The 13315-nt window shown below is 42.4% G+C and overlaps 1 protein-coding gene across 1 annotated transcript in view; it reads left to right on the forward strand.

The window, feature by feature from the left end:
* The window catches only part of shisa8b (shisa family member 8b), a 34666-nt gene that overhangs the window by 13081 nt on the left and 8270 nt on the right, over positions 1–13315 (forward strand). Inside the window, exon 3 of the mRNA XM_037082307.1 lies at positions 2276–2400. Coding sequence (XP_036938202.1) covers positions 2276–2400 — 125 coding nt within the window. The remainder of the gene's footprint in view (positions 1–2275; positions 2401–13315) is intronic.

The raw sequence follows: 13315 nt of genomic DNA on the forward strand, positions 1-13315 counted from the left end.
AGTGTTTGAATTATTGATCAAGGGAGTGAATTCCATCAACACTGTAAATTCAGCAAATGCACAGGGTGCGGAAATATGTTTATTCAAAGTGATGAGTATGCCTGTGTGAGTGTGTGTGTGTGTGTGTGTGCGTGTGTGTGTGTGTGTGTGTGTGTGTGTGTGTTAGTGTGACAAAGAGGGAGGTGTAATCAGCTCTGGGAAAAAGGTTTGGGTGGTCGGCAGTGAGTCTTTAGATGATACTGAATTAATGAAATGAAAAGGCTAGGATCGACAAGAATGTGTTTGTGTGTGCTTGTGTGTGTTTTGTGCATGTGTTAGTGGTGTGTGTGTGCGTGTGTGCGTGTGCGTGTCATTCCTGTGCATTTCTTTCATCCAAACACAACAAGCCCCCGAGTCAAAACACGACCATATTGCAGGAAATCTTGCCCGTATGTCGTTCAGCAAAAATGGCCGCCAGTCAAATACAGCTGAGTGGAATTTATGGTGGAGGGGACACAGAACAAAACACACATAAACAGCAAAGGAGATGAGGCACTCTGAATGACATCTTTCTCAGCAACTATAAAATGCAGGAAAAAGGCTTAAAAACCAATAATTCGGCTCACTTTAATGATTGTAGTAAAATAAACCGGATTTGGGAATTAACGTTTCTATGAACCAGTGATATGTTTGCCATTTGAACGCGCTGTTGGCTATGTGCCAAACTCACGTCTCTACAAAATGTGTTATATCCAATTCACTTTACATATTTATGACTTTTAAATCAGGAAGTGGAGGCGATGGTGGCGGAGTTAAAGAAGAGATAGCTGCCAAGCCAGTGACCACTGTTCAACCCTGTGTTTCAACATTTGTATGTGAGAAACCACTGGATTTTTTTAAGGAGACCTCAAGACATCTCCAGCTGTGTTTGTGTCAACTAAAACAGGTATTTTAAGCCACAACATGATCTTTTCCTAGCCCTACCCAAGTGGCGATTGTGCTTAAACCTAACCAGACCATAAGCAAAGTGTTATCAACATCATAAAACACAAAATTGGACATGAAATAGTGTAAAATTGCAACATTACAGTGATATAAGGTTTCAGCATATCTGTGGTTTACGGACATGTACATTGCTAACAGTTATTCTGGTAGAAAGACTAAAATTGAGAGATGTTAAGCATCAGAGTGGTAAAACTCAGTCCAGTCAAATGTATCCGTATTGTATATCTGGTTCAACATCAGCAAAATGTTGATGAAGGTTCTCATTCATCCAGGTCATGGTAACTCTAATTTTGGCACAACATAGCGGAGCATTAGTTCAGGCACGGCACTAAGGTCATGCTTGGCATCAGCTGATTGGCATTAGATGCTTCAGTCATGTGTCACAATCACTGGCTCATTGACAGCTGTGCAGCTATCAGATGACTAAGCGTCCAACCAGATTCAAGTAAGTGTAAATTGCAGCCATTATAACCTGATAACCGTCAGTATTACTCTGCTGATGTTGTCATGGGGCGGGGGGGGCGGGGTCTTTCTCCAAGCAGATCCTTGATCCCACAAAGAGCAAAACCTTTTCTGCCATATCTAAGCACTGCTAAAAATGGCCAGTTCCTCGACTTAAGTTTCTTATCAGCCCAATATTTTAAGGCAATTGGCAAGAAAGACAAATAAATCATTTCAAAATGGCTGTGAGGTTTACTGGGACTATAGGGGAATCTGGCTTCTGTTTGTCTCTGTTGACCTCTGACCCAAACCCAAGCACACACTCTACTGATTTAAAATTACTGTACACACCACTTCTTTTCACATCGGATACATAACAACACAAACACAAGCTGGCAGGAATCATGAAAAAATTGCACAGATTGCACACACATTCACACACGGGTAACTTCCACACACAGTGTGTCACCTTCCCTCGGGAGGAGAGTTTTTACTGTAAATCAACTGCTTGCATGTATGTGTTCACACGTGTGCTCCAACTGTTCTGGAAAGGTCTCACAGGGGACCAGCGATGCACATCTGGAGAACAGATGATGTTTGTTGTGTCATTCACTGACAGTCTGAAGTCGTTTCAGAATCAAGCTGTGCAACTTCACAGCCTTTTTTCTTTTTTGAAGAACTTAACCTCAACAAGATGTGAAACAACAGTGCAACAATGCAAATTCATATGTTCGAAATGATACAAAATAAATAAAGAGTGTGTTAGAAATGTGTCACTGTGGTTCAATCTAGTCAATATTACACGTTGAGCACTAATTTATGTTAATTATGTTTACGTGTTGCTCTGCAGGACACTGACGGACCTGCTGAAGCAGCAGGGAGGTGAGGTGAGCTCAGTGGAAAATGCTACGGCCAGTTCGCCCAACGGAGGAAGAGCCAACGGCGTCTCAGCCAGGATGCTGCGCAGCAGGAGTGGTGAGTGCTGAGAGAGGCCGCACACACACATACAGACACACACATACAGACACACAACACAGCATACACCACTGATACGTTCACATTTGTTCATGTCATGTACCCTATTGACATCTCTACAAAACATGTCATATCACGTTGTTCACATTGTGGACTGACTGTCATATCAGGAGGTCAAAGGAACAGTGGCAGAGTTAAAGGCCAGAGGGCCGCCAAGCAGCTGACCACAGTTCAAGACTGTGTTTGAACCATTGTAAGTGTGAAACCAGTGGATATTTGTAAGGAGACCCAGGGACAATTTCCAGGTCTTTGTGGCAACGATATTAGGTGTTTTTAAAAACACAGCATTGTAACATAAGTACAGCGTTGTCACAACAAAAAAAGTGAAATTTGACCTCAAGAAACATAAAGTTGCAACATTAAAAAAAGTGGAGTTTCAATATAACTGTGGTTTACAGAACTGTACATTGTAGACATTTATTGTGGTGATTCCCTTAACAATATACTTTAGGTACCAATGCTGTACCTGCAGTAGCAAATCTCTATTGCTGGTGTAAGAGAGAAAAATACAGTGAAATTGTGTGTGTGTGCGTGTGTGTTTGATGTCAGTGGGTCCCCTGCCAAATGACTAAAACATAAAACAACTTCAGAGGAGCTCAACAAACAGCTTCCATGCAGCAGTTTAGATTCAACTCGTTTTGTGTGTTTCTGTTTTTCTCTCTTTATCTAATGAACAGTACTACGTGCAGGCTCATTGATGAATTTCACTCCATCCAGTTTTCTTGAAAGAGGAGTTTCACACCTACACTTAAAGTGGCGATCTTGAAGATTTCTGGAAGCAGGTGTGTTTTTAGACCTCGCTGCTTCCCAAACATCCAGTGTGACGTCAGTCAGTTGGCAGCTTCGCCATAACAATGCAACATGAAAGCAAAAAGTGAATGATGCCTTCCGAGAGAGCCATTATGACACTATGCTATTTACTGAATTAAAAATGGTTGCCATGAAAGTAACGTTATGTACATAAAAGCGTTGGGCAATGTCTGCCAAATCTGTATATGACGATGTCTACAATGAAACATGGTGATGGACGATGACGTCGTCGTTTATGAATTTGAGTCAGTGCCCCCTCAGTGTCGTCCCAACTTAACTTAGCTTTGTTCAGGCTCATATGCATAAAACAATGTTGGCAAAGGAAGCTAAAAAAAGAATTGTGTACTAAAATGGCCCCCAGGACAAGAAACACTGCTGCCACAGACTTAACCAAGTGTCATGGGTTCGCCTAACTGAACAATTTTCAAAGGTGTTTGAGGCAACAAAAAACAGCAATTTTTAACAAGACATCTGGACATCTCAAGCTGTGATTGTGTCAACCAAACTTAGAGTTCCTAACCCAAACTATAACAAGAACATGACCACAGGTCACAATGTAGAACTGAAACTGAACCTAAAGAATCATAAGTTGCAGCATCCGCAAAATAAAGAGGTGAAAAGTTTCATCATGTTTATCGTTTGCAGGGACGTACGTGGCCATTGGTGATTGGGTCGAGCTAAAAGTTCACAAGTCGCTGTTTCCATTTCACTTGGTCGCATTTTCGTTTCATCGGTGCATCTACTTATCCACCAAACTTTCCAGTATCTCAACTTTTTTCAAACTCTGGTTTTCTTAAATACCTACTGACACTGTTGTCAGTGCTGCTGGCTGCTGCTACATCAAAATGCCTCCATCTACATAGATGAACTCGCTCACTCCTCATCACGAGGAACGCATGCTGTTCAATGCTCAGACACTAGACACCTAATCCAGCTAAGTTGGCAGCAGTGATGCAGATTCATTGCAGAACAATGCATGCTACACATTATTAGCACTCGCTTGTGAGACTTTTTTTAGGCAGCGCTGAGGGGGGGAGGACGGAGTGAGAGATTGAACAATAGAGCACACTCATCTGTAACTAGAACACATGCTTGTTGCACGTGCAACACCGGTGCGCTACACTCACACACGTAAAACTGTTTAATTAGTATGTTAATGTAGGCAGACTGCACCCCTTCAGGCAGCATGTGACATTTTCCCCACAGTCTCTATACATGGACATACAGCTGCCTGTGTGGAACAGATTCTGACCAGGTGCATGCCACTCTGCAGCATCACATTGCCATTATATTTTCTTTACGTTCGGACTCTGTCGAATTTGGTTGTGACTGTACGTCCCCATGTGTGCAGATTAGTATGCATGTTTGTGTGCCTGCAAGTGAACATGTGAGCGCGCATGGGCGTATGCGTATCAGAGGGAGGGAGCGGGGAGGACTGTTTGATATGAGGGGCCCCCTGCAGCGCATATCTCTCATCTCTTGCTATGTAGATTTCACACACTGCTAATGACACGATATGACATAATGTATGAGGTGAACGCAATCCAGACTGGTCATACTCACTTGAAAAAGGATGATGGATACCCAGGCTGGAAGCAACATTGAAAAAGGAGGAAAACAGATGTCTGTTGAGCGAATGTGCCACACCGGCAGTGGCCTTATCATTTCACCTCCAAGTTATTGAGCGAATGTTGCTTGTGGCCAGAGAGCCCAAGGTACAGCGAGAAGCAACGAGGCGCAGGAAATCTATCAAGCGGTGATGGAGTGAAAAGAAGACGTGATCCTCAGATACTAGAGAACTTGAAGGCCCTGCAGTTATCACATGATACATATTAATGACCACATATCAGTTGATGTCAGTGGCTGACGTGATCTCTCTTGGCTGGTGTGTGTGAAGTGTGTTGAAATACGGTGCCCGTTATGTTCGGTCGGAAAGAAAATCTGCAGAGTCATGTGTGACAGCAGCTTGACTGATGCACATACACCACAAACAAATGCTTTTTAGTACTTTAAATTATGTTTGTAGACACTAAAGTTTATATAGGTTTTACCATTTCGATTTGTATTCCTGGGAAGCAGGGAGTTTAGACTTATACAATTACAATTAAGTGTTATATATATGTAACTATTCTAATAACTCAACAACAAAGTGTAAAATGTCACATTTTGTACATTAAAAGGGGCAATACGTAAGAATTATAGCTAAAAATATCCAAAAATTGAAGTTATCAACAGAATATGAAGAAATAACAGATCTGAAATCACATCACATCACATGTATTGTGTTGCAAAGATATCTACGGAAGCTAGCATGCTAACCAGCTAGCACAGACCCGTCCCGGTCTAAAGCTTCTGTGCGAGCAGTGTAATCACCAACTCACCTGGTTCTCTGAACTCCCAGCAGGGACCGCTAGCTGCACGGGTAACTGAGCTAACTAGCTAAAGACGGCTACAGTAAGCAGCAGATGCTGGAGGTGACTCTAGCAATATGCTTCCCCATGTGTCTCGGTTGCATATACAAGCCTGTGGACCATTTGTTTAATGTTGCTGGATATGAGTGCCTCCCCAGTGCCGTTCCACAGAGCCACTTTAAGGTAGACCCTGTTTACTTACCGTTAACAGCTAACGATAGCTTAGCCTGGCTGACTTCGGAATGTAAACTTACCAGTGAATGTTGAGCTGAAATTAGCCAGCTAACAAACGAGTTCTTTTAGAGTATACCCCGGGCAAAAGAACACAAATCCTTAAATTACAAAATCTTTGGCGCTAACAGTAAAGTATGTTTCTCTTTTGCTAGAAGTGAGCCAATTTATAACACCTCTGCGTCCTGCGCCAACCAAATGTTTATCAGAGAAGTTCTACTCCCAAATACAGAGACAAAACTGATATCAACCCTGCAATAAACTAGTAACTAAGTTTCAAATTTTAATTATCACATAATTTTTTGCTTTTTACTACACTTTACTGCCCAAAATGATGTTTTATTACTCCATGGCCTCTCTGCTTCCTCTGATTTTCTCTCAGGTTCTTTTCCTGGCTTCCCAAATTCTGTCTTTCCTCTCTTCTTCTGAGCTCTCTCCCGCTGCTCCTCCTGTTGCTGCCCTCAAAAAGGTTTAAGTCGTATTTCGTTGTCGACAGCGTAACCGAGGAATTTTAAATCCCCCACTGCTGCGAACCGCCGACCGCCTGGGGATTGACGCGATCATCCAGCTGCTACAGGAGGGCCACACGTCCTTCAACTGCTGGATGTTTTTCAAGCACATGGTGCAGCCTTGCGAAAGAAGGCAGCGTGCGGAAGCGAATTGGCTAAATGAAAACACAATGAGTGAAAAATGCAGGTGTGTGATGTGAGCGAGTGTGAAGTGACAGTGGCGAAAGGCAGCAGACTTGGCAGAGAAATCAGTGTCGATGATACCAATTGATGCTAATGTGTTCCGTGTTATGCACATTACACCCACTTTTTCCCAGAGGAGGAAAATGTCCACTGGCTGTTTACGATCAATAAAAACAGATGGAAATGAACATAAAAAAAAAAAAAAAAAAGTTCTGCAGGCTGCTTTGTGTAAATACAACAAAACAGAACTCCTCATCACATCACATCACATCACATCAGAACCCACAATGACAGGTGTTGATTTTTGGGAGGAAAAAAAGCAACATTCGTAATTAGAACTTGGCCCGAAGGCCGTCTTATAGCACGTCAGCTTGAAGCTGTGTAAACATGTACTCTTTTTGGTCATAACGTGGTTTTAAGAAAATTCACATCTTGACATTTGAGGGTCATCATGAATCACCTCCTTCTTTCCCCGATCCTCATCCTCTGATCACCCTAATAGACTCATGTCTGATTTCTGCAGGAATGCTTTTGCTTTTTCTGTAAGACAACGTGAATGTATGCTGGCACACATGCGTATGCAAATACAAGATGTAATGCAAAATGCTCCCTAATTGAGTCACAGGACAAAGCGGAACAGCACATAGATTTCCTGGGCAGAAAATAGCTGCAAATTATTGGTTTTTCCATGGTAGGCAAGATGGCAGACAGAGGCGTTTGGAAAAAGTAATGCTCATTACACACACAGTAATTGAACACTTTTGAACTTATTGGGTGCAAGTGTTAAAAGGTCTGCTAACTGTTCTCTTTGTGGTGGACACTCACTTTAAAGCAGAGTAATGTAACTTTATGAAAAAAAAAACAAAATCTTCCTGCTACACATGAAAAGCTGAATTCAAATTCAGAAGAGTGCATATTGTAATTGTGGAAAAGAAAAGCGAAAAGGAAGAACCATCACTATGAATCAAATGCACCCCTACAAGCACTGTGCCTTTAAGAAGCAACCGTTCCATTAATATGAGTTTAGAATACAGAGTGTAACACAGGTTGTATGACCTGCTGTCTGTGTTGTTGGAATTAGACAGAACATCACGAACAACAGTCAGCTGCAGGATTGCTGATGTAATATAGCGGTAACTACCAGTAGGCAGCATGTCACACCACACAGATGGGGAGAAGCAATTTAGAACAATTTCGAAGCAATGTGTTACAGAGATGCTGGAAATGTGATCAGGACCGGTTTTGAAGGTGGGTCTTGGTAGACAGCTGAGCTGCACTCAACTACTACCTTCACTGGTTGGTGCTGGTGTTGTACTGTGCTGTACTGTATACCTGGACTCTGTGCAGATCTAGTTATCTCACAATGTCTTCACCAATATCACTGATGGCAATATGTGATGGCATGTATTTGTATTCCCAAAGGATCAGGCTGATGACCTTTGTGGTCCTCCTGGTCTGATCACACAGGTGAGGAAGGTGAGTGCGTCCCATTCACTAAGCCTCACCCAGTATTATGTGATCCAGTGACATAAAAGGGGTTTGGGTGATCCTTCAGAAGTCACAATACAGTAGGATGAAGACTCCAACTTGTGTTTCACTGCATCTTTATTGGTTAGAAATGCCAAAAAGTCAGAAATCATCATTTACATGTGCCATCAGCAGCTGACATTAACCGAGCGCAGGAGGCAAATATTTGGTTTCAAAGTCTCGGGACATGACTCATGGCAGAGAAAGCTCGAAGCAAAACGTGATGACCTATTTATCAAAGACGACCGCAGAAGTGGCGTGACCCAGTAGCAAATCACTCTTCTACACAAATTTCACCTTGTCTTCCCTCACTTCTCTTTTTCATTTCTTTTTTTTTTTTCGGCGCCCCAGCTGTCAGAGGAGTCGCTTTCATGGCGCTCATCTTCTCCAAAATGTTTCCCTGCGCTCTCGACTCTTCCCTGGGGGTCATGAGAGGCAAACTACTTATTCTTGTAAATTAATGATCTCAGGATGAATCCCCTGCTCGTGTCGTGTTGATTACTCTGACAAGAGGCGCGTATGCGACCAGCTCAGCAGATCGCACAGAGCAGGGATTAAAAAAAAAGAAAGAAAGAAAAGTACGTGTGGGTGGGAGAGGGTTGTGTTTGTCTGCTCTGACTCTGCTGCAGTAAATGATGATGCACGCAGACTTGTATGATCTCACCGATGACAGGCGTTGGTGGCCTACGCTCGGCTTTTTTTCGCTTTATTCCCGCGCCGTCACTCTCTCTCAGTCAGACGAGCGGGAACGTTCACATTTCATCTCGGCGATGACAGACAGCATGCGGTGCACTCTCTCCTTCATCACTCTCCCGGCGGCACTTATGGCTGCTTTTATGTATCGCTCCACGCACAAACACACTCTCAGGTTTGTACACAGAACGCACAGAAAACACGTGTCGGCCTCGCTGCTTTTTCTCAGCGTTTGTCACGGTCGTGAGCACTCACAATAGCACGCCAGTGGAAACAGCGGTCAGATGGTATAGTTGTGTGTGTGTGTGTGCTTGTGTGTGTGGGACAGAGAGAGAGAGAGGATTCCCATTACATCAAAAACTCCCTGAGCTCCTCCTAAAAACTTAAACTCCTCTTAAGTTGCTGACCTGGAAATGAATCCCTATCTAAATGTCATGATGGTGCATCATTAGCGCCTCTGCTGAAAGTTGGTTAACTGCTTCCAGACCAGCAAGAGAGTCAAAACAGTAGACAAAGTAGATGCCTGTGACTGTTATGACTGATATTTTATTGATAACCCAGTATTTTTGCACGATGAGCGAAAAACTTCTCATATAAAAAAACCCTGCTAATCAGAGAATGTTTCACGTCTTCATGGCTTTATTATTTATTTTTAAGTGTCGTTAACAAGTGTCTTGTAAAGGGAAAATCGGCCATTAATACACAATCAGGAGACACAACTTTAGTATTCCTCACTTCTTAAAAATAAAAAAGGTCACATATTTCATCTTTTACTTTCCTTTACTGTTTAATAGGTCCCTGTGCATGTAAAAGATCTTAGAGGAAGAAGTTAATAAGGTCAAAGACCGTTCATGCAGATACACTTCTCCTGAAAAGCCTCGTCAGTAGTCCCTCCTTAAATTCTGCAACTTGGTGACGTCACACTCCGTCACCATGTCACACATTTGCATTTATTATTCCGAGTGGCTAGTTTGGCACGTATGAATTGATTTAGCACATCTAGCTGCTCTGTTGTTGTTAGCGGTGCTTGCTCCGGTGTGTGTGAGCTGACCAATCAGAGCAGACTGGATATTCAGGAGTTGGGGCCTTAAAGAGACAGGAGGTTAAACAGAGTGTTCCAGAGGGGGGAGAACAGATGTGTTTTTTGAGTATTAAAGAATGTAAACCTATTATAATAATCCTACATAAAATTATGAACCTGAAAATGAGCATTATATGCCTCTTAATGAGCATAATTGAGTAGCAAAGGGATTGGCTTATACGTGTATTCATATACTTTTTGAATTGATGATTTTGCTTCCTCCATGTATAACCTTTTTCTGTACAGTTTTCAAAATAAAGACTTTATTATGAGAAGTTTTAAATATAACTTCTCAAGAAATATTTAAATAAATGAACATATTTTTCATTCTTTAGTATTTCTCTCACTCTCATCATGTGGACAGCCCTTTGCAACTCAAATACGTGACCTACTCCTCTCCGGGCCGGGTCGTTCTCTTCGTCCCTCCGATCTGTCAGCTTCTTTCATCACTCCCAAGTCATTCAGACAGATGATACAAAGGGAGCCCAATCTTCACCTTAATCATCCCCCGCCAGTGACTCCCGCCGAGAGAGAAGATGTTACATAACTCATTATGCAGTGTTCCTGCCCTCTTGTTCTGCGCTTAAAAGATCTCGACGCCAGACGCTCACTTAGCTGTGCTTAATGGAGAAATTAATATGTGCAACCATGCTGGAGTTTTAACATTTACAACCTTGGAACTGGAACCTCTCCTCGTTCCCTCAGTTCCTGTTGTATGTGTCGGCTTGCGCATGCACTTACATACTTATTCCATTACGCAATCACTGAAACCTTGTACCTGAAAGAGGGTTTGGCCAAGCAGATAGACTAATTAAGGGGTATTGTGTATGTCTGTGTGGGGGAGCGTGTGTGCACTCGGGCATGGTTACTACAACACAAGCATTCCGATTTAGGTTTGTGTGTGCATAGCTGAAAGTTTGTTCATGGAATGTGGGACTTGAGATAATAATTTTAAAAAAAAGTTTTAGGAGATAAGGTTTGCAAATTCTTAAATTCTTGTTTTTTCCAAAGCTCAAAAGAAAATTCTGATTAAAATCCTCTGTAATTTATACTTTTCCCACTCAGGACAAAAAACCTGGCTTTTGTCTTCTGTGAGAAAGAGTTCAATTGGCATTCATTCCCAGGTCAAGTGATTCTGCAGTAATCAAGGGTGTTTTTGGCTCCAGATCATCAGCTGTGATGGAAAAATATCACCTGGTGGACATGCTAATTTCCACCCCAATTCTGGCACAATGGTCTGATTTGCGTTGAAGTTAAGGACTTCTCTATCCGTTTATTCTCCAGTTTTCATTGGGAGCTGAGTCTGATGATGAAGTATACGGTCTGCTGCTTCTACGGTTCAGTTTTCGGACAATTTGTGAGGTCAAACTTGACACACCAGAAAAAACAGAAAGGCAAACTCCCCAGAGCAGATTTATCACTCTAAAAAAACTGCACGAAGACACTAATTTTGGTGTGAAAATGGTACTAAATGCTGGTCAACAAGAATATGACATCACATATAAACTATTGATAAAAGATGATCATGTCAGAGCCTATTTTATTGTTTACCAGCAATCTCACGAGTAACATATACTGAAAACACTTGAAAAGGATGATTGTTTGAGGTTTACTTCCTTTGGTGCGCCGGTACTGCAGAAAAATTATGTCAAATATCGGAAAAGAAAATCCACACTCACACACTCCTCTTTGCCTCTAACAATAACCAGTGATTATATTGTACAGTACCAGCGTGTCTTATAACTTATAACTTGTCAGTTATTTACGGTTGCTCCAGTGGCGTCTTGAGGAACAATACGCAATGAGGTCGTGGAGGATGATGATGTAAATAGTGATGGGTAGTGATGATTTTGATGACAGTGTGAAGAGGAGGTTTTTTTTCTCATAATCCGCTAATCTTGCACATGCTGAGAGGTCAGCACCTCTGTATTACACTGGCTGATACACTGATCACACACACACACACACACACACACACACTCCGTGGCTAATCAGCTTAAACCACAGCGCACAGCACATGTATGTGTGTGTGTATGTGACAGTGATTAAGGTAGAGGCTCAGAGTTGTAAATGTTGTTACTGTAAAGACTAACCCCTGACATTTCTCCACCCACCTGGCTTCAGCATCATCTTGTAATTTATTCCACCAACAACCCGCCATCCTCCATGTTTCTCCCTCTTTCACCAGCTCTCTGTCTCTGTTCGTCATCTGAACCACACATGACTCTTTCTTGTGTGTGTGTGTGTGTGTGTGTGTGTGTGTGTGTGTGTGTGCAGTCATTAGTATTCAGACATTGTGCCGTGTACACCTCTTTCTTAGCACTGACAGTCACAGATGTGATGAAATCTTTCATCCCTGATGCTGTGCTTCTTCCACTGTGACACACACACACACACACACACACACACACACACACACACACACACACACACACACACACACACACACACACACTTTGGCACATGTGTACTTGTACACTGCGAACCAGATTGCTGAGCATGTCAATACACTTAACTGTTTCATTCAGTCAAAAAGATGCATCAAGTAAACACAAACAGGGGCACTGACACACACGCACACACACACACAAACACATTTTATAGGTAAAGATGTTAAAACAAAAACTGATTCTGTTGCTCAAATCAAGATGACATTCTAAGCCATGTTGTCGGTGTGTGTGTGTGTGTGTGTGTGTGTGTGTGTGTGTGTGTGTGTGTGTGTGTGTGTGTGTGTGTGTGTTATTTGGACATTCGTGAGCACTTCATGTGTGTCCATCCGTCCCCAGGGCTGACATCAAGTCCACTGACTGCATCAGTGGACTTCATTAATGCTAATAGCCAGGGCCTCGCCCTCTCAGCTAGTTTGTTCCATTGTTTATTAACCTCACTTCAGCTATCACAGGACTGGCTGGCTCTAATGGTATGGGCCGCTGTCTCACCCGAAAGTAACCAGCCTCTAAGTTAAAGGGGAGATGAATCTAAACTCACGTTAATCCAGTGTTTGTGTGGTCTCTTATTCATTGCACATTCCCACCTGAAGGATTCCCAGTACAACTAATGATGGACTTCAGGGCTACAACACAGGAGGTAATGAACGAGGCTAGAAACATCCCCAATTTGAATCCGACTGGATCACATCTCTCTCCATCTTTACTAATAGTGTAAAAAGACAACGCAAAACAAAAACTGTTTAAGTGTCTCATACGGTGCAAGTGGGACTGTGAAGCAATGCACTTGTGTTGTTGTATTCTGCTGGTGAAAAAAAGGTGGAGGCAAAAAGATCAAGAAGCCAAATGAGTGAAATCACTGACTTATTTCTATGCACAGACATTTGAACCTGAACTTTGTCAATGTTCAATCAGCGTCAGAAAATATTAAACTTCACTCCACTTTGCTTACAACCAGAGCTC

The sequence above is a fragment of the Acanthopagrus latus genome, chromosome 20, assembly GCF_904848185.1.
Source record: "Acanthopagrus latus isolate v.2019 chromosome 20, fAcaLat1.1, whole genome shotgun sequence".
Classification (NCBI taxonomy): domain Eukaryota; kingdom Metazoa; phylum Chordata; class Actinopteri; order Spariformes; family Sparidae; genus Acanthopagrus; species Acanthopagrus latus.